The 20,470-nt window shown below is 46.6% G+C and overlaps 1 protein-coding gene across 5 annotated transcripts in view; it reads right to left on the bottom strand.

The window, feature by feature from the left end:
* The window catches only part of obe (activating signal cointegrator 1 complex subunit obelus), a 465,382-nt gene that overhangs the window by 68,893 nt on the left and 376,019 nt on the right, over positions 1–20,470 (bottom strand). For all 5 annotated transcript variants that reach the window (XM_075697239.1, XM_075697242.1, XM_075697241.1 and 2 more), the window contains exon 32: positions 12,659–12,849. In XM_075697239.1, the coding sequence (XP_075553354.1) occupies positions 12,659–12,849 (191 nt within the window). The remainder of the gene's footprint in view (positions 1–12,658; positions 12,850–20,470) is intronic.

The following is a 20,470-nucleotide window of genomic DNA, read 5'->3' as shown; positions in this document are numbered from 1 at the left end:
CATTTAACCTACAGTAGACTTCCTTTAAGACGAACTCAAAGGGACCATGAAAATTTTTTCGTCTTATCAGAAGAATTGGCAACATGACCAGGTGCATCGAAATATCTTACTTCAAGATGGCAAACGAAGTAGGCTTAAAACAGGCGAAAAATGATATAAAAAGTATTCCTTTAGCTGAACTTAATAGAAAACTGGTTTCAAGTGGTACTCTCGCTTGGCTTCATCCAGTTCGTCATGGATGTTTGGCGCTTCTTTGCAAATCAGCAAGCAGCCACAAACGATGTCAACTCACCTAATGACTTTAAAAATCCTTCTGTGCCTTCGTGCTGCTGAAAAAAGTTCACTGGGGAGTTAACCCATTAGGGACCGGTTTCTTTTTGTTCTTGCTATCTTGAAATAAATATAATATATTAACTTACATTTGAACTAATAATCAACATGCAAAAGCTTATTACTCTTGCCTAATTAGTTTCTGAAATATAGCCCGTGACCATATGGTTACACTGGGCCCTTACGCTACAGAAAAATACGCAAAGTGAAAAACATTTATTTCAAGCCATGAAACGTCACAAAAAACATCCATAGTGAATAGTCGAGCACTTATTTAGTCTGATATGATTTAAATCATGGAATACACATGCCGACGTCATACTTTGTGCGTTTTGTGTTCACCGCGCTGTTGCAATTATCTCATGCACACTTCCACCTCTTGCCATTAGGTATTGGTGCAACAAAGTGGGCCACTTGATCATACCGCGTACCAGCCAGGACATCACCAGTCTTTGGGATTCTGCGTTTACCAGGTCGTCTAGGCTTATTGTCCCATCGCATGAGGTAGCTTTGTGCAATTTGCCTGCGGAATTCCACCTGCGTGACGTTGAACCCTGTGCTACGAATTAGCGTCCAAGTGTTGCTGATAGATACATCACAAAGTCAAGTGAAAATCGGCCACCACCACTTTTTGCCGCGGATTGCAATCCTGTAGGCACCTACATTTGCATCCATCTGGTTCGTACCTCCCATAAAACTTGTAGTGAGCAACAGTGTTTGGACTGGCCACCTTGATTCGCTTCTTCTGAACACGAGAGTACCTGTCTGCAGATGACATTGGCTCTACGCCGTGAATGGTGCTTACGATCGTTACTACAGAATTGTCCATCCAGCGCACAACAATTATCCCATTGTCGCTCAGCACGTGCTCTTCGTGCCCACGAGGTTGGCGCTTGACGAATTGTGGTCGAGCGATAGGGCACTCTTTGGGAACACGGTTCCGCTTCACTGCGGCCGTGCCTTCGTAGCCCTGCGCCTTGAGATGCCTGAGTAGCGGCATGCCTATGAATAAATTATCAAAATAGAAAAAGTAACGAAGGTTGTTCGTCTCTGCTGCGAGTTTATCCACCATTTGAAGAAGTGGCACCGCTGCTTTTCCAAAGTCCTTTTCATATATTTCCGATGTTCCGGGATCCCCTGCTTGCTTTGATACACTTTGAAGTTTACAAGGTATCCGTTCCTGGCATTTAGGCACTATAATTTATACCCGAAGCGGATAGGCTTTCCGCGTGTAAACTGGTTACAGCCATGACGACCATAATACTCAATCATACATTCGTCATAGCTCAGGTGACGCACCGGTTGAAAGTGCTCCAGAAACCTTGCTTTCAATAGTGCCATCAATGGACGCAACTTTGCTAATTTGTCACTAAGCGTTAGGCTTGCATTTCTCACAGTGCAGGAATTGCATTATCTGTACGAAGCGGTTTATTCGCATAGCATTGTAGGCCATCGTGTTGCGCATATCCAAGCCGCTGTCCCAATGGCACTTTTTCTCTGGCAAGCGGTTTTAGCCGCACAAAATGAGCACTCCAAGAAAACCTAATTCTTCTTTGGTAACCTCCGGATCGGGCATATTGAAAAATAACGCATACTTTCTTGTTTGTTCGACTAGCAGCTCCACGACGGCTTAGTCAAAAAAGATTTCGAAAAACTCAACAGGTGAAAAGTCCCTGTAAGCAGCAACGTTTGGGTAGGGAAATATGCCAAAGCTGTCTGGAGATCACCGTTTGTCCACTTAGAAGCAGTGGATAATTTCGCAGGAATGGCCGCATCAACTACAGCAGAAGAAACCTCTCATATTCCGTCACCTTGCCTGCCGGGATCGTAATCGTCGGAGTCGAATTCACCAATGCGGCGTCCGCCAGAGAAAAAAGTTTCAGCGCCGGCTCATAGCTGCCGCCCGATTAGATTGTAAATGAGCACGCCTGAGTCTTCATCGGCCGACTCTTCATGCGAATAGGTGCTAGCCTCTCGCGGGTCGATATAAATCACAGACGCGTCATCATCGTCTTCGAGTATCTTCGCTATTTATTCCAACATCAACCTATTCAGACAATAACATAAGAAATAATTACTGCGGGAACGTGCCAGCAGCCGTGCAAGAGATGAAAATGCAGTTTTTAAAAAAATAAAAAGTTAGGTATCCTAAAGGCCCAGCGTGACCATATGGCAACGTGTAAGATAACTGAAACAGTAATCTTTCACAAATGCTCATCGAAGGCCACATATTCAAAGAGCAATATGGAGGTAAGGATATCAGACTATTGCTCAAACAAGTAGTGAAAAAAAAAAAAAAAAACATTACCCCTCGAAATGATGCATGACGACACTACTCGCACAGCAACACTTATTCTCGCCCTTGCGAGGGGCTCCCACAAAACGACTGACACCTGCTGCCATTTGATATCCACAAAGGGAACTCTCATCTGTCTAACGACATGTCAAAGGCGATTTTGGTGCCGTTTTGCTAATCTTAATTAAGTAAAATCCACTGTGCATACTAACGTGACCATATGGTCACGCTGGTCTTTAATGGGTTAAAGCAGCCATCTGCCACCTCACAGCTGATCGGTGCAGGCCCCGAGCTAGCAAAAGTACGAAGGAACGTGCTGAGTGCACAGCAAAGCAATGCAATCTAGAGGAAAGTCTAGGTGACGTTGAGCGAAGTGGGGAAGGAGAAACGAGGTAAAGCGTGTCGGAGGGGTAAGGTAGGCGGAAGCACAGCGTCTTGACCTCATCTGGCAGTTGCTACAGGTTTTGTCGCGATACAGACGTACCGGGTTTGTCTCGTGATAACATCATCCTTGCGTGCCGTACACTGTGTGTGCAAGTGACAGCGTGCGACGGTGAGCTGATGATGGCGGCTCAATCTCGCGTGTGCAAAGAGGGAATGGCAACTTAGTATCTCTAGAGATCACTTGTGCTGGATGTACGAGCCCAGAGGGAACAAGCCACTTTTGTCTTATCTGTCAACCCATTCTAAGCAGGTTAAATGGGGCATTGTAAATCTTTGCTTTCCAAATGCCCTAAACAAGTCTTGATTCCACCCTTTAGGGCGCAGTCTCCAAGCGCAAGCCTCCCACCTAACATATGCTGGGTACCCCAAGCCTTTGTTAGTTTCAGTCGCAGAAAAGATATTGAAGAAAATCAAGCTGGGAGACAAAGCACCAGCTCACAGTGCTGCCAGAGACAATAAGCCAGTCACAGTGCTCCCTTACTTGCACAAGATATCGCACAGCTTGAAGAAGATAGGCAGCAAAGCAGATGTTAAAGTTGTCTTTTCTGCTCCGGAAAAATTATCAGTGCTCTGTAGGCGTGTGAATGTTCATGCCACAAAACGAAATATTTGCACTACTAACCATAGGAATCGGTTTGGAGCATGCCCCCTGGGTGTGGTTTACACGATTTCCTTGACTTGCAGAAAGCAATATGTTGGCCAAGCAGGCAGATGTTTAAATGAGCAATTGAGAGAGCCTTTTTACAATGCTTATACTGCCTTGCAAGGTCATCTTGGCATTCATTGCAGAGACTGCATTTGTGACCCTGAATTTGAAAACTGCGTCGTAATTTCCAAACACCGAGAACACCTTACACGTGAAACCATAGAGGCTGACAAGATGCCGTGGTTGGGTGACCTTTGTATCAGCATGCCGTCTATTGCCTTCACCAAAAACTAAATAAAGTATCTGGCTGTGATGCAATAGGGGTTCATGTGGGACATAATGCAAAAGTTGCTTTTTCATTACTTTTGCTCATGTATGTAGTTCTGGCGATTTCGAAAAGAAAGATCAGTTGAAGTCAGCTCCTGTGTTGTGTTCTTCTTTCAGTCCTCGTCTTTTACGCTGCGCAAACATGTCAACATTGAATCACCAACTCGCCCAAGCTTCCATCTTATCATTTCATAATGAAACCGTCGTTGTTGCCATTTGTACTTCATTGGCCACAGATATCAAGCATGCAGGGGCGGTATTCTCTAGTGATCTCTCTTAGAGATGGTACTATCACTTTCGTAACATTTTATGTGACTCTGCATTGGACTTGCCAAAGTATGTGGCTGACAGCATTCCATGGAAAATCTTGCAAAGGTGATAGTATCCATAGTTTCCTACTAAACTTTTTGTATGGAACTCTATGACAGTATCTCCGAAAGTGATTGATCAAGAATACTGCTCCAGATCGTAGACAAGCATGAAACGAATTCCCACAAACCGTGCAGAAACCTTCACTAGGGTGCCTAGAATAGGGAGGTGTGAAAACACACCTCCCTATTCACTAGGCACCACAGTCTTGGGCACAGCTACTGCAGCATTCGTGCCATCGAAAACTCATACCAAAGTGCATCTGACATCTCTCTTCACTGGCACATTGTCCTGTAATGCTATGGGAATTTACCAGTTTTTTATTGGTCACCCTAGCCATCGCAGTGAAAAATTTGTTGGAGCGTTCTCACGTACGCCTTCAACGCACTCGTGCTGTCTTTTGCGCAGAGATTTCAGCAAAAACTTCTTTTGCCTTCCATTGACATGAAACAATCAATAACACTGTCAGGGTTCAAGCTTTCCATACTGCTTCTGCTTTTTATATTGCATCTGCTTATACCTAAAGAAGTATCAGCTCAAGCTGATATACCGTATTTACCCGTGTAATTTACACCCTCACAAAGTTTGCGCACCCCTAATATTTAGCCAGCCTTACACAAAAAAAAATTTACTTGCATGTTTTGCACCCCCCGTCCCACCCAAGCCAGCTCGCCGGTGCACGGGCACGGAGACTTTGGACGGCCGCGCCCCTTGCCGCGCAGGCGAGCGCATTCATACACAAGACGGGCTGTGAGTGCGAAGTCCCCTCTCCGGAAGCCCCTGAACTATGGTCCCTAGAATATTATAGTCTAGGAAGACCCAAACCCGCGAAACTGTTCACGGGTTGTCGAAACTACTCGAGCGTTTGACCCCCTCTATGTCCCCTTCTCGGAGAGCATGGGCTCACTCCCACTGGCAGAATAAAGTACCCGCCACTAGAGACGGTCTGAGTGGATACTCGCAGCATGGGACCTGGTTTCTCCCAGTATTGTTGAGAACAGCTTCAAGAATACGAACGGGCTCAACGGAATTGAGGACGATACGCTTTGGGAGGGTGGTGACAGCGGCCACGATGATGATTCTGTCGGACCTCTCGACCAGTGATTCTGACTAGACCGAGCATGAACGGATCTGGCTGGTTAAAGTATGTGCTAATTCTGTTAAACAAACATGAACCTTTAGTTTAGGCTATAAGTTATTTTCTTTTTAATCTATATACCGCATGCGTTACTACAATTGCACTTTATTTCGGATGTGTTTGCGAAATCTCAGCGTAATTTGCACACCCCCTTCTTGGAGCTCTAAAATCGCGAAAAAAAGTGAGCAAATTATGCGAGTAAATACGGTATCTGTTTAGAAATATAAATTTGTTAAAGCTGATGCAAGATGAACAACCTTAAATTTATGCTGCTGTTACAGGGCTTTTCTTCACTGGTAAATGTTCCTGCATTTCATAACTTTCTTAAAGGAGCACTGACACAAAAATTTGAAGTCGAGATAACTTGTGAGATCGATTTAGTTCGTCACACACACATCGTCTATAAAATATCAGCGGCAAATATCGCTTAGAACATATTTAAAATCAATTTTAAGGTACGTGCGCGCAGCCAACCGCAAAACAGAGTACCTCGCGACATTGACATCACCCGGGATTGTAAATAGCCAAGAAAACGCTACGTCATGTGGCTACGTCACGAATTTTCGTTGGTTTCCATGCTGCTTACGCGTGCTCTTCTCCTCTGTTGTTGCTTGTTCTAGCTGTTGTAGTGGGACGCTCTCCGTGTCGCTGCAACTGCAGTTTTTGTCGTGTCAGTCGGGATATTTCCCACACTATCAGTTGACTGCGCTGCACTGACCACGCACCAATTGCGAGTACAGCACCATGCCGCGTACATACTGCTGCGTTGACTTCTGCGGAACATATTCAGGGTTGGGTATAACTATGCATTGTTTTCCCCACGATACCATTCACTGGCAGAAGTGGACCGAGTTCGCGACTCCCACATGCAGGAAATCGTCGCCGCTGGACGACGAAAACGAGGAGGACGACGACGATGATGGCGAGGACATGGCAAACCACGTGCAGGCGTAGCAGACGACTAGCAAAACGAAGCTCGCGTGCCGGCGCGCCGCACGCTGGCTGCGCGTCAGAGCATACGTCATGGCTTTTTGCGAACACGTGACCACTTTGTTTACACTCCCGTTTGGCCGTCTCGTTGCTCTCTGAAACCGAAACTTGGACTGGTCGCTACAAAAAAGACTGCAAATAATTACCTGTCGCGCTCTGAAGTAAATGAGGTCTCGTGCTGTGATTACTGGGTCATTAACTACTCATTAAAGCAGAAAAAACCACGTGGATTTCTTTTGTGTCAGTACTCCTTTAATATAGTAAGCAGGAAATATTGGTTAAACATGCTGTAAATTACAACGTACCATTGTACTCAATAAAAAAGCAACACATATTTATCTCAGAAGGTAAGTTCACCTGAAGTTTGCCCATTGAAATAAGCGAGCTGTGTGTACACTGCAGCATAACTACTAATTAGAAGACTTGACCCACTTCTTGCCCTTTCCATTCTTTTTATTTTGGTTAACTCTCCAAGACTTGCTAAAGAAGAAAAAAATAACCTGAAGCAGTGAAAGCACATTTATTTCAGAAGGTAAGTTCATCTGAAGCTTGCACATTAGAATAAACGAGTTGTGTGTGAATTGCAGCATAACTGCTAAGCAGAAGACATGACCCACTTCTTGCCCTTTCCATCCTTTTTATTTTGGTTAACTTTCCAAGACTTCCTAAAGAAGAAAAAAATAACCTGAAACAATGAAAATGCATAGCTGAGTGTGCCAGTAGCGCTGAGAGCAGCCAATAAACGATGGCTGCCTAACTTTTCACCAAACTGGTCTTGAACAGATTTAACGTGGAGGTGAGCTGGAAAAAAAAAATAGTTTGTTCTCAAGCGACTTAATCATGCAGCCCTACCGAAGCTCTTATGGAAAAAAAAAAAAAAAAAACGGCTTTCTTGCAGGTCTTCCTGTGAATTAAAAAACTCCAGCCCTTAATGAAGTGTAAGCGTGTCAAGTAGGTTCTTTATTTCGGGAAATCCTCAGCAGACGCACACACACGCAGTCTGCACTCCGTCCCGCCTCACTGCACGCAGCTTGCTCCGCCGATTACTTCACTCACTCAGTTCATTGTCGCGCACTCCCTGCATGCCGACCGCGCACACACGCCTTCCATGTTCTCTCTTCCCGCCACACACTGCTGCCTACTGTCTCGTGCCTGGGACTCTACGCCACCTGGCGTCAGCCCGGTACCCTCACCGATCCTAACAGAACAGATGAGTTCGCAGCAAAGTTACATGACACAGGGACCAGAGCAGTGGAGAAAGGTGCGATATGGATGTCAGAGGCGGCAACAAATTTAGGAGAATAGTGGTGGTCAGGGTCAAAGCATGGCACTGATAATGTAAGTTTGGCATGAGTGCAGTCGACAAGAGCTTGAGTGACTGATAGGAAATTCCATCCAAGAATAAAGTCGTGCGAGGAACAAGATAGGATGACAAATTCGATAACATATATAACGCTTTGAATGACGGCCTGGGCTGTGCACAACGCTGAAGGCTGAATGCGATGCGAGGTTGCTGTACGCAGAGACAGAGAGGTAAGGGGCATGGTCACTTTGTTCAAATTGCGGCAAAGCTTCTCACTAATAATAGAAACGGCGGCCCCGGTGTCAATAAGTATGTGTAGGGTGATGCCGGCTACGAACAGTTAAATTTCGTTTGCTGGGGAAAAATGAGGCCTTGAAATGTTAGACGTAAACACAGCTCTTGCCTCTGAAACTGCGACTCAGTTTTCCTCTCGGGCTGGGCTCGGTCGGCGAACCATTGGGGAAATGGATTGGCGACGTGGGGAAGGCGACCGGCGTGAATCGAATGGGTGGCAACTGTAAGACGAGTTCGGAGGAAGGTTAGATGGGTCCTGACACAGAAGTCGAGCAGGCCTGTAGTTTGAGGGGCCTCCACTGTCAGGTAAATGGTGGCTGCAACGGTGACAGAATTGTGCTAAGTGGTCCGGAAAATGGCAGGAATAGCATATTGGCCTGTTATCAGGTGTTTGTCACGGTTTGATGACAGGGGCTCCAGCGGTCGAGCGACAACGTCAGCGTAAGTTAGCGGTCCCGCAGCAGGCTGCAGAGGAGGGGCAGGTGGCAGCTCTGTGGCAACTTGCGTCTGAATTACGTGACGAAGCGAAGTAGCCAAAGTTGTCAACGGCTTGGGTGTGCTATTCGCCAGAGAGAGTTGGCGTGCAACTTCCTGGCGGGTGGACTGCTTTATCTCCGGCATTAAAGCAGATATGTCGGCAGCGTCGCGGCAAAAATCCAAGGGAAATAGATCCGCGGTGTCCTACAGAGCAGCGTATGCTGCAGCATGCTGCTTGTGCAGCTCATTGTACTGCTGACAAAGCTGTATGACCTCGGCAATCGTCCGGGGACTCTTTGCGACGAACACCTGGAAGGCATGGTCATCGATGCCTTTCATGCCGTGCTTGATCTTGTCAGCTTTGTTCATAGATGACGCGCTTGCAGAGAGAGAGCACATCTTCAATGTAACTGGTGAAGGTCTCATCTTGGCGTTGAGCTCGACCACCCAAGCGATGCTCAGCCTGAAGCCAGCGAACGGCAGGACAGCCAAAGACATATGCCAAAGTTGTTGTGAAAGCCGACCAGGTGGTAAGATCGGATTCATGATTGCTGAACCATAGGTTTGCCACATCAGTCAAGTAAAAGATCACATTTGTGAGCTTGGCGCGGTCGTCCCACTTATTATAGGCACTTAAACGGTCATATTCGGTGAGCCAGTCTTCCGCGTCGTGGTTGTCTGTGCCGCTAAATATACAGTCAAACCCTGTTACAATGAACACCACATTAACAAACATTTCAGATTAACGAACTTTTAAGAAATCCCATGCCGACTGCTTATAGTTTCAATGTAAAAATATTTCACTACTACGAACTTCAGTATAATGAACATTACAGAATAACGATCGTTATTTAATTTCCGTGTCATCTTAACAACACCTCAGTACTACGAACTCATATCCCGAAATGCGAGGATTCTCAGATTTCAGTGTATCCGTCATGGCAGTCGGAGCTCTAAGCTAGCAGACGACGCAGCGCGAAGAGCGGGCGCCTTGCAACTTGCTTCCCGCAAAAACCTGAGATAGCGCGGGAGGAGAAAGATGCGAGCGGGGACTTTTTTTTTTTTTGCCTTCTCCGTTGCGGAGGCAACAACGCACCAGGTTTTGTGAGTGGAGAGGCGGGGAGCATGGGCTCGTAAAACCTGAGACGGTGCGGCAGAAGGAAAAAAAAAAGTAGTAATTAATGCTGAAGTGGGCCTTTTCTTTTTTTTCCTGTTGCGGAGGCGACGACGCATCATGTTTTTCTTGCTTGTTTTCTCAGTTGTTCGCATGCTGTCACCCGTATCAGGCCTGTCCATCTTGTTTTTCTTCTGGTTATATTATTGTGTTAGAAGTACGTGCCGGCATTCGCGTTGCCATGAGCTCAACAACTCTAACCATGGCGAAGAAGCGAAAGCAGCTTTCTTTGAGCGAGAAAGTAGACATTCTTCGCGAGATAGAAGATGGGAAGAAACAATCCGTCGTGGCTAAAGAATGTGGAGTGGCGCAGTCGACGATCGCCATGATTCTCAAAGATAAAGAGAAAATCTTTAAGCACCAGCAAGAATCTCAGCTTACCCCATCAAGGAAGCGACTGTGGCTCGGCGATTTCCAGAATATTGACGCAGCAGTGCTGACTTGGTTTGAAGACGTGAGAGCACAGAATGTGCCCTTGAAACGAGTTCAAGGAGGTACCGTTTCAAAGGTAGGACGTTTGCGTTACTGAAATGCTATTGTTATGGCTAACTTTTGGGCTTTCCCTATACGACCTTTCAGAATAACTAACATTTTCCTGCGGTCCCTGAAGTTCGTTATACCGAGATTTCACTGTAGCCGGATGGCGCTGCTGGATGACGCCAGAGCAGACGATGGCTGGGGGCACTGGAGCAGCAGCCTGGGACGGTACTGGATCATACATTGCAATAGCTGGTGGTATTGTCTGACTGCGGAGTTCCAGGATGTCGAAGAGAAACCGAGCAGCTCCACCAAATACAATGAGGGTGTTTGCCTAGCAGCGTTAGTTCTAGGTTTGTAGCGGTAGGCTGAGACAGGTCAGTGCTATATCGAAACGGGAAGGAAGCATTTATCTTTGTCTTCTTCTTTTTCGCCAGCACCATGCCCACTGCCCAATGCCTTCAGTACAGTTGTAATACTTTGCCTGGCAGGCTTTTGCCAAAGTTTGGTGGTCCTGTGCAAAGGCCCAAGCATCTCGAAGGTACACATCCAGTTCAACAGCTAGGGCATGAGGCAATAAAGGGGGCACCTCAGTGCCAGCTGCCTGATTGTGATGGACCCATGGGTTCCGTAGTTCCCCCCCATAGCACAAGAAGGCATGCGGAAAGCCAGTAAGCACATTTCCAGACATGCGCATTGCAAGCGCCATTCGGGCATCCTTTTGTCCCAGTCCCTGTGGGAAGTGCAGTAACCCACCAGGCATTGCTTAACTGTTGTACTTTGGCGTTATGCAGTCTGTCCTGCTGATCTGTATGGGACTGTGTGGCTCTCCTTTATTCCCCAGTGCTCGAGAATGCCTTTCCACAGTTTGCTTATGAATCCATGGTTTGCCATTGTCACTAGAGACGGAGCTAGGCACAGCATGCCGGCAAAAAACATAGATCATTTTATCAATGATTGATTTGGAGGTAGGCGCATGTAATGGGAAAAGCTCCACAAACTTCGTGAACTTGTCCAGCACCACCAGGATGTACTTGTGGCACCGACGGGTTGTGGGCAGTGGCCCAATAAGGTCCACACTTAGCTGCTGGATTAGGTGGGTGACCCATGAACTGTCCACTGTCAGGTGTAGGACGATAATTTGCGTACAATAAGATACCATAATAGCTCTAGAAGAAAACTATGCAGCAGCTTTCCTGGACAGCGCCAAGGGTAACAGGCGGCAGCACTAAGGTGGCGCCCCAAGCAGCACCCACAGGGTCCCTGGTTGCATCGGCGGGAAAGGCAACAGTGCCTGGCAAGGAAATGCTCCACTCTTCGTTGCACCAACCCATTTTAACCACCCTAGCATCCCAAAAATAGGCTCTGTCACCATCACAATGATGGTGCGTCTGGTGGGTCTGACAGTAGGTTGTTGCCAACACCGGAAATTCGGCTTTGATTTCATATCTCATTATAACATGCAGGCAATTTTCAGTCATTTTCACGGAAAAAAGGTGCACGTTAGATTTGTGTAAGTACAGTATACTCCAGGCACATTCTAGTGGCCATAAATGCAATGAGAATAAAGTGACAAGGTTTCAATCTTTAAAGCTATTTTTCTAAGTTTGCATTTCTTTCACCAAAATCACAATTTATCACTTTTAAACATGGAACACCCTTTTCTCTCTCGGTGTTCTCTGAAGTGATATTTCATTTGTAACGCAACTGTGGGGTCATGATTATTAAATGCTTTGCCTTTCTTACTATAGACGAATTGAAATTTTAGAGGCAGGGTGAAAATGGAAGGTACCAGTGTCATTTATACACCAACTTTCTTTCAATAAAAAGTAATAAAATCTAGAATACAGTTCTACAGTTGCACAGCCTGGGCCCTCCTAAGACAACATAACACACAGGGAGGGGAAATTTACTTAATTTTGCAATAATTTTTGTTAGTAGCCATAACTGCCAACACAGGGTAGGAATCGTAACCATTTGAAAATATGAGCTAGAGCAATGATAAATAGCTCAGGTCCTTAAATCATTGTAATAAACAAGTCACTCAATTTTCATTAAAATTGATTAAACTCTCGGCAGAGAGTGAAGAAGAGCAGAAATGGAAGGCTGAGAAGTTTTAAACAAGCATGCTACATTAGAGTGCAATGTGGCAGCAATGAATGCGAACCTGCGTAGGCTGCAACTGAAGCTAATAAATAGGAGGCGAGCTCTCACTTAAAGAAATGTCTCATTCCCTTCGAGTCATGCAGAATTGACTCAACTGTCGAATGTGATCAACAAACAGTAAGTTTGTGACATCTAAAAGTGCAGCATGACTGAAGTAGTATTATCTCAGTTTTTTAACTCAGAATGTAAGAAGCCCATGACATCACACATGTGTAGTCGCCACTTACCCATTGATGAGGTCCTCATTGTGCCGGACTGGAAGTTCAGAATACTCTTTAACTTGGGTGAGAAGGTAGAGTATCTTCTCAACAGATGCGTCAACACTGAGCTGGTCATAGAGAAGCCGCATGGTCTCATGGCTCAAGTAGTAGAAGGATGAAATCTTGCCCAGGGCTGTTGAGATCAAGGTGCGTTCATCCTGTCAGAAAGGGAGCAATGATTTCAAAGTAACTGCCGCAACCAAGACACCCACAGCTGGCCATAATCAAAGCTGTACATTTTGTAAATTAAATTTTTGTGTTTTATGTGCCAAAACCCCGATTTTATAATGAGGCACGCTGCAGTGGGGATTAAATTTGACTACCTGGAGACACTCAACGTGCCCCCAATGCATGGGACATAAGCGTTCTTGCATTTTGCATTTCGAAGGGAAGTATTTATTATTTATTAATAATAAGTATTTGTATTTAATAGATTGTAACACAACTTTATTTCAGAATTTTCTTTGTTTGAACTCGACCCTCGCATTACATTCAACAGTGGTGGAACAGCCACTTCACCTTTCGGCACAGGTCATGGCGCAGACAACAAGCCGGTTTGGCAATGTAGCAGCAGGCACCTATCGTGCAGGGTCCAACACACATGTGCTTACGATATACCAATGCAAATTTTAACTGATATAGTCAATATGTTGTGAGGGTATCGAGCCTACACCAGGTAGAGTCGAGTCACGAGACGGTAGGCAACGGTGTGTGACAGGGAGGGAGAATATGGAAGGCGTCTGTGAGCGGTCGGCATGTGGAGAACGCGCCCCAACAAACTGAGTGAGTGACGCAGTCGGCGGAGCAAGCCGCGTGTGGTGCTGCGGGGAGGAACACGGGCTGCGCGTGTGTGCGTGTGCCGAGTGTTTCCCAACATTAGGAACGTACTTCACAAGTGAGGGCTCGTCCGACCGGACCTAACGTGGAGGACCAAGAATCATCTAGAACCACCCAGCCAGTTGTGCAGCCTCTCCTGCCTTTTTTGATAGTCCAAGGACTGCTGGCTTCGACCTCCGGGACCGCTATGGAAAGGGAGAGACTCGCGGCTGATATAGCTCAAATTCTGCGCACCACGCGGCTCAACGACACGGTTAGGCCTGACGAGACAACCGGCATGGCAAGGCCCGACGAGACAACCGGCGCGGGGCCAGCGTTTAACGTCAAAGGTGCATCCGTCCCACTGCCGAAATTCAGTGGCTACCAGGACCGACACTCGCCGAAAGACTTTCTGGAGAAGTACTCGAAGTACTGCGATATTGCGGGGATCCCCCAAGATCGCCGTTTGCAGTAACGTTTGCAGAACACTACAGAAAGGGCAGGAGAACCTCCCCCCCCCCCCCCCCCCCCCGTACAAAGAAGGAAGAAGTAATCTGGCGGAAACTGCAGACGGGTACCTTCCCATACCCATATATCCTACACAAATGGCATCCTGAGGTGCACTCTTCCAAAGGCAAAAACTGTGAAGAAATAGCGACCCTAAATCACATGCTCTGGGCTTGCCCAGCACTAAATGGTCTATATGGAAATAAAGAGTCATGGGAATCCTCCCTTCGTAGCCAGGAAGAACAAGCCCAAAAACAAGTCATCGGTCAAGCCCAGGCCTCCACCGGAAGCCAACTAATTCCAGCCGACGTCTAGGGGGGAGGTAGACGGTGAAAGGGGGAGCTGCGTCTCACCCTGATCACCCATACTCCCTGATGGGTGCAAATAAACTGCTTTCTCTCTCTCTCCCTTGGCAAAAGCCAGTCAGGCGAAGTATTAGAACAAAAAGTGCGCTCCAGCAACCTTCCAGGTTGGAGATTGGTTCTCTGGGACACGCACCCGCTAAGTAAGGCAGCCATTGGATTCACAGCCAAGTTTGCCCCTCGACGCCCAGGGCCATTTAGAGTGACTGCACAAATTGGACGCAATACCTACAGACTCGGAGACCCGGCAGAGGGAAACAGAAAGGCCTCGCTAATGCAGACCAGCTGAGCCCTTATAATGTGCCTTGGAAGCCTTCTTCACAGGATAAAGGGGAGGGGGGGGGGGATCTGTGAGGGTACCGGGCCGACGCCAGGTGGTGTAGAGTCGCAGGCACGAGACGGTAGGCAACTGTGTAGAGTTGCAGACACGGGACAGTACGCAACAGTGTCTGGTGGGGAGAGAGAACATGGAAGGCATGTGTGCGCGGTCGGCATGCGGGGAGCGCGCGACAACGAACTGAGTGAGTGCTGTAATCGGCGGAGCAAGCCGCATACGGTGAGGTGGGACGCAATGCAGACTGCGTGTGTGTGCGTCTGCCGAGGATTTCCCAAAATAAAGAATGTACTTGACAATGTTATGGAGGCGGGTTTGCGCAAAGCTGGCCCTGGTAATAAGGTCAGGAAAGGACGCACAAATGCCACTATGACCGCGTTCGTCGATACGGCAAGGCACCACAGACAGAATGTCAACAAAAGCGTGCTTATTAACACTTTCAGGGTCAATGACGTAATATACAGCGCCGCGAACAAGTTCACAATGGTTGATGCCGTATATTCACGACACCGTCTGTATGTTTCAAAAGCGCGCCAATTTCCCAACTTTATCTTTTCTGGCATGTGCTGCCATTATGCGGGAATACAGGGAATTTTTTTTCTCACGCTTTTCTCTCTTGGTTTTGGTTGCATGGTTTGTTTGTTCCGACGCATCTATATACTACCGCGTGTGCATTGGCAGAGGCACGGGTGGGCGGTGGTTAGTTTTGGTTTTGTTCCGTGGGTGTTTTCGGCGCCTTGCACTTGTAAAACTGATGGCTAACTCATTTCTAATCACTCAAAGGGCGACCGCTTGTTACTCGTATGCTTATTACTCATAGGGGTGCGCATATGAAGGATGTCGCTGTGCATGCATTTCTTTTTTGGAGACTTGCGAAAAGTAATCGCCTCTGGTTGGCGATAAGATGAAGGATTAGCTGAAGTTTTTCACATGTTTTGCTTTTCTGACGGGCACACAACCACACAGTTTTCATGCGTGCACTCACCTACGCAGTTCGATTATGCTATGGACGTAAATATTAATGTAAGAGCAGGAACATTTGAGACTTGCGAAATATTCTCGGGTGTGCATTTTTAAGCCTTGAACTATGTGTATAACAAGGCAGTGGTCCCGGGTTCGAGTCCCGGACCAGGACGAACTTTTCTTCAACTATGAGGCTTTTCTTTTGAGGAACCCGCATGGGTTTCCTTAGTAGCAATTGCTACGAACGGGTGGATGTCTGATTTTCCCTTTATTCATCTGTATAACAATGCATCAAATTTTTAATTCTTGTAAGTTTATTTCCTTTATTTATTGTTGTTATTCATGAACAAACAGTACATATATACCAATGCAAAATATTTTTTCTCACTTTACGGTCAACTTAGAAAAATTACGGTAAATTTTTTTCGGAATAGGTCCCTCTGAAGAATTTAAATCTGCAATAAATAAATCGACCCTGGGAGGTTGCATATGGTGAAAAAGATTGACCCTGAAAGGGCTAACCCAGAATGCAACACAGTGCGACAGTCACGGCTTGTGAGCAAAGGCTCACCGCAAGACCGATCAAGTATGCGCGCCTGTACTGAACAGATCATGCAATATACTCGTGTCATGCAAGCACATTAGGAAATCTTGAATAGGGGCCGCAAAGGTTTTGCGGCCACAAATAGCTTCAGTACCACTGTACATGCGGGAGATGCAAATACAGTTTTGTGTTTGCGTCGGCAATGCTATTTCACTGAAATAGCGCTTGACAAAAAAACTTGACACGTTTTCCAGCAACGTACCAACTGAAGTGGCGGCTCTCGCCTTGTACCACATTCGCTAATACCATTCTTAACTATGCACCACCAGTGATTCTGATCGCAGCCGCTTTTTTGCAAACGTTCGCTATCACCCATAAACATAGAAAAAGTTTACCTTTAACCCTACAATGCTACTTCCGTCATCGGCATACTCAGCGGTACCATGCGGGTTCGATGAACACCGAAATAAAGCGCCCGCAAGACAATACGGTGGCACCAAATTGTACGTCTGTCAGGGAAAATGCACGAATGATGAACCAGACGAATTCGACGGGCCCATAGTGTTCCTCGCTATGGAGTGAGAAACGCTATGGACGGGCCCCTGCTTCCTTTCTTTTTGTGATGATTATGATAGCACGCTATTGGTTTTGATTTCAGCTTTGCTAGCCTCAAAGCATCGACGGAAGGAGTGTTTCACTTTTATGCATGCTTTGGCGCAGGATGGCGCAAAGGCTAGCTCTTGGCACAGTTTGGCGCAATTGGCGCAGCTGTTCCACCATTGATTCAAATAGGTGCTGTCCAAAACCCTTTGTTCATTACATGTTTCTGGCTCCCAGAGACTGGCGGATTCAACCAGCAAAAGTATAGCCTTTAAAACTCGCATTTTAAATCAAGAAGGTGCTACCTTCTTGATTGGATGCCGCCTCTACCTGGTACAACCTGGACGCCACCTATAATGGCAAAATTGACCCTTTTAAAACAAATATCTTAATTCCTGCCGTTTCTAGCATTACATTGGCAACCTGTACCTTTATGTTTAGATCCAATCCATAGACAAGCCTACCGAAGTCAAAACATGTACTTATATTTTTTGGACCAATGCCAGAGTTGCCAAGTTTGACTACTTTGTGCCAAATTGGCTACTTTTGAAGGCTTGTGGTGGAAAAATTTTCGGGTTCAATATTTGGCTACTTTCCGGTTACATTTAAAAGCAACATTATCCTATAGGTACTATGGACAAACCAGACAAGGTATTATCATAAAATGACGTAATTCGCTGTACTATACCTATTATGCCACACAAGGTGCAACGAAGATAATCACATGCATGTGTATATGGAAAGGAGCATGCAACCTCCACCTTGCAACTGATGAAATCCATTCAACAGAAACACCTTCTGATTCCTTTCATGGAATGTTTCCTTTTATAGTTGATTGCTAAAAAAATTATACGGGGGAAACAGAAGTTTCATTACGGTTCCTTGATGAAATTGAGTAAAGGCATTTGAGAACACGCAAATATATGTCTATGAGAAGTACTAAAAAAGCACTTTTCTTAAGGAATATAAAATCCTGACTCTCTTACAAAATTGAGATATGGCATAGGGATACATTGACGAATAAGGCAAAAGATGCCGAGAGCGAGTGGGGCTATATTAATCCTGGTACAACCAATTAGGAAGGCCCACTAAGTTTCAACAAAGACACTCGCTCCATCACACGGCAGACATTGTCAGCTCCTGACTGGACGCTTACCATTATCATTGAAAAGGAAGGTGTACAATCGGAAGTTTCTCTAATGTTATTGACGGTTCTGTTGTCACCGAAGCTTGTGTAATCCGATTTCATGTATGCGCGACGTGAATGGTGTAGACCTTTTTGGAAAACACATGGGCACCAACGATTACTCTGGAACGTTCGATGGTTCATGTATAAAAGCTGATGCGCTTGACCCGCTGATCAGATTTTGCCAATTGGCGACTGTGTTCGCCTCTAATGTTGTGCTTCGAGTGTAACTTGCTCTTGTGGGCACAAGTTCGCCCAACAAAGTGCCAGTTTTGCCATTCACAGTTTTACAGCTGTATTATTCACAGTCACTACTACGTGACAATATGAACAGCTTATCCCATTCTATGCATAGTCTTCTGCATATACAAAATTCTCATACACAGTAGAACCTCATTGATATGATCCCATTTCGTACAACTTCTCGGTGCCAAAATTAGCAATAAAGAACAGAAGAAAAAAAACGACCTAATACAGGGATGCTTTCTTTTTAAATGGCTGATATCCTACATCCTAGACAACCTTTTAAATGGCTGATATCCTACATCCTAGACAACACAATCTTTCAGCAGCAACATTCAGTACATTGCCTAACTGCGATTGCATGATACGTTTTCCAGCCACTAGATCTGTCATATGTAAGAGGCATACGGTGCACAAAGGAAGAAGAGGACAATGTGCACGTATTGGTCCAAATGGCACGAGCCCTCAAGGCACATGACCTGAGCTGTGATCGAGGGAGAAGCGGCGCCGAGCTGGCTTTATAGTTGTGGCTCTGGGCGAAGAAGGTTGTAGCGTGAGCATCGCAGTGGTGATGGGAGTCATGGAATCTACATGTGTCCATGGCTCCAACATGCGAACATACATGCAGAGCCATGGAGGTTCAGCCAAGTCCATGACGCTGGCAGGCCAGGGTGTGGCTGTCGACCTTGGCGGTGTTCGAGCGAGGCTCCTTGGACCTGCTGCATCCTCTCAGGGCAGTGCCGGGCACTTCAGGAAGGATCGCCCTTCAGAGGCAGACCACCATGTACGATAGCCCCGAGGCGTCTCGTCGGCGCTCGAAGAAGTAGCGGCGGAACCCGGAGTTAGGCCTGTGTGGTGAGGCCGGAGTGCCCCATCACCGACGGAGTTCAGGACACCGGCATAAGAGGCGGACGAGCTGACACCAAGGCAGCAACATTTATGGAGTTGGCGAGAACACAGACTATGACGAAGATCCGACACGCATTGGTCTCGGAAGATACATGCGATGACAAAAGTCTGTAAGAACAGTCCCTTCTGATGGTGTTGCAGCTATAGGCTAGGGTTGCCTGACTTTCGCTTAGAAGGCGCCAAGGACTAATGCAGCCGGCAATTGGGACATGTTTAGTGACTATTAAGTAAGTAGCATAAGGGCTAGTATTTCATCATTGTGTTTTTGTTTACAGAAGTTTCCAGCTGGACAACGGCGAGTGCCATCACAGGCACCGGAACCAGTTGAGGAGCGCCTGGACGAGGCTCGAAGCCGATCCAGTCCCAAGTGCAGACTACCACATCAGGCTTCCTCCAGCAGCCAGACGGCCACAACAGCTGCTGGCCAGCATGGAAGCAGCCACATGGGCAAGCCCTGGCCAAGCTACCCAAGACCTGGTCGAGCCACGAAGATCAACACACATTAGACGGCCTGTCGCATGTTATGGCATTGATGACTAACCAGACATTTTGGAATTGTGTAACGAATCTTAGGAGAAAGGAATGTTGTATACTGATATCGCGTGTCACGCTGACACTGCATTTTCATGAGTATCGCTTATCAGCCACGCAAGCAGCAGTCGGCGGATCACATATTCATCACCCTATAAAAGGACACTGCATCAATAAACGATGTCTGTAATGTATCAACCGGACACCATCCTGGTGTCCGGTTGATACACTACAGCAATGGTCTCGAAAGATACGTTCGAGGACAAAATCTGTAAGAACGGTCCCTTCTGATAGCGTCACAGCTAAGGGCTAGGGCTGCCCAACTTTTGCGTAGAAGGCGTCAAGGACTAACGTAGCCGGCAATCGGGACATGCTTAGTGACTATTAAGTAGGTAGCATAAAGGCTAGCATTTCTTCATTGTGTTTTGGTTTACAGGAGTTTTATGTTGAGTTTGGGGTAATTAAAATCTGTTTGCTGTGCTGCTCTGCGTCTCCCGACTCCATCTCTCATAACATCCACACGCCCCCGAGATCGGTGACACACGACAAGGTCCCATGTGAACAAAGGCGATCACGCACGCATGATCGAGAGTAGTAGGCACCCACCATGGCAGCTTCCCTGCAGTACTTGCCTGCCAGTATCACATAACAATGCCAGCGCACATTTAGTTTCCTCTTCCAGTACCAGAAAATGTCCTCGCGGGTCACTGCAAGTTGCATTCACAGCTATCACCACCAGCCCTATCGCAGTAAGGATCTTCACCCATCTGTCCCACAGTGCGCG

The sequence above is a fragment of the Dermacentor variabilis genome, chromosome 6, assembly GCF_050947875.1.
Source record: "Dermacentor variabilis isolate Ectoservices chromosome 6, ASM5094787v1, whole genome shotgun sequence".
Taxonomy (NCBI): Eukaryota; Metazoa; Arthropoda; class Arachnida; order Ixodida; family Ixodidae; genus Dermacentor; species Dermacentor variabilis.
This window is presented reverse-complemented; position numbering and strand designations above follow the sequence as displayed.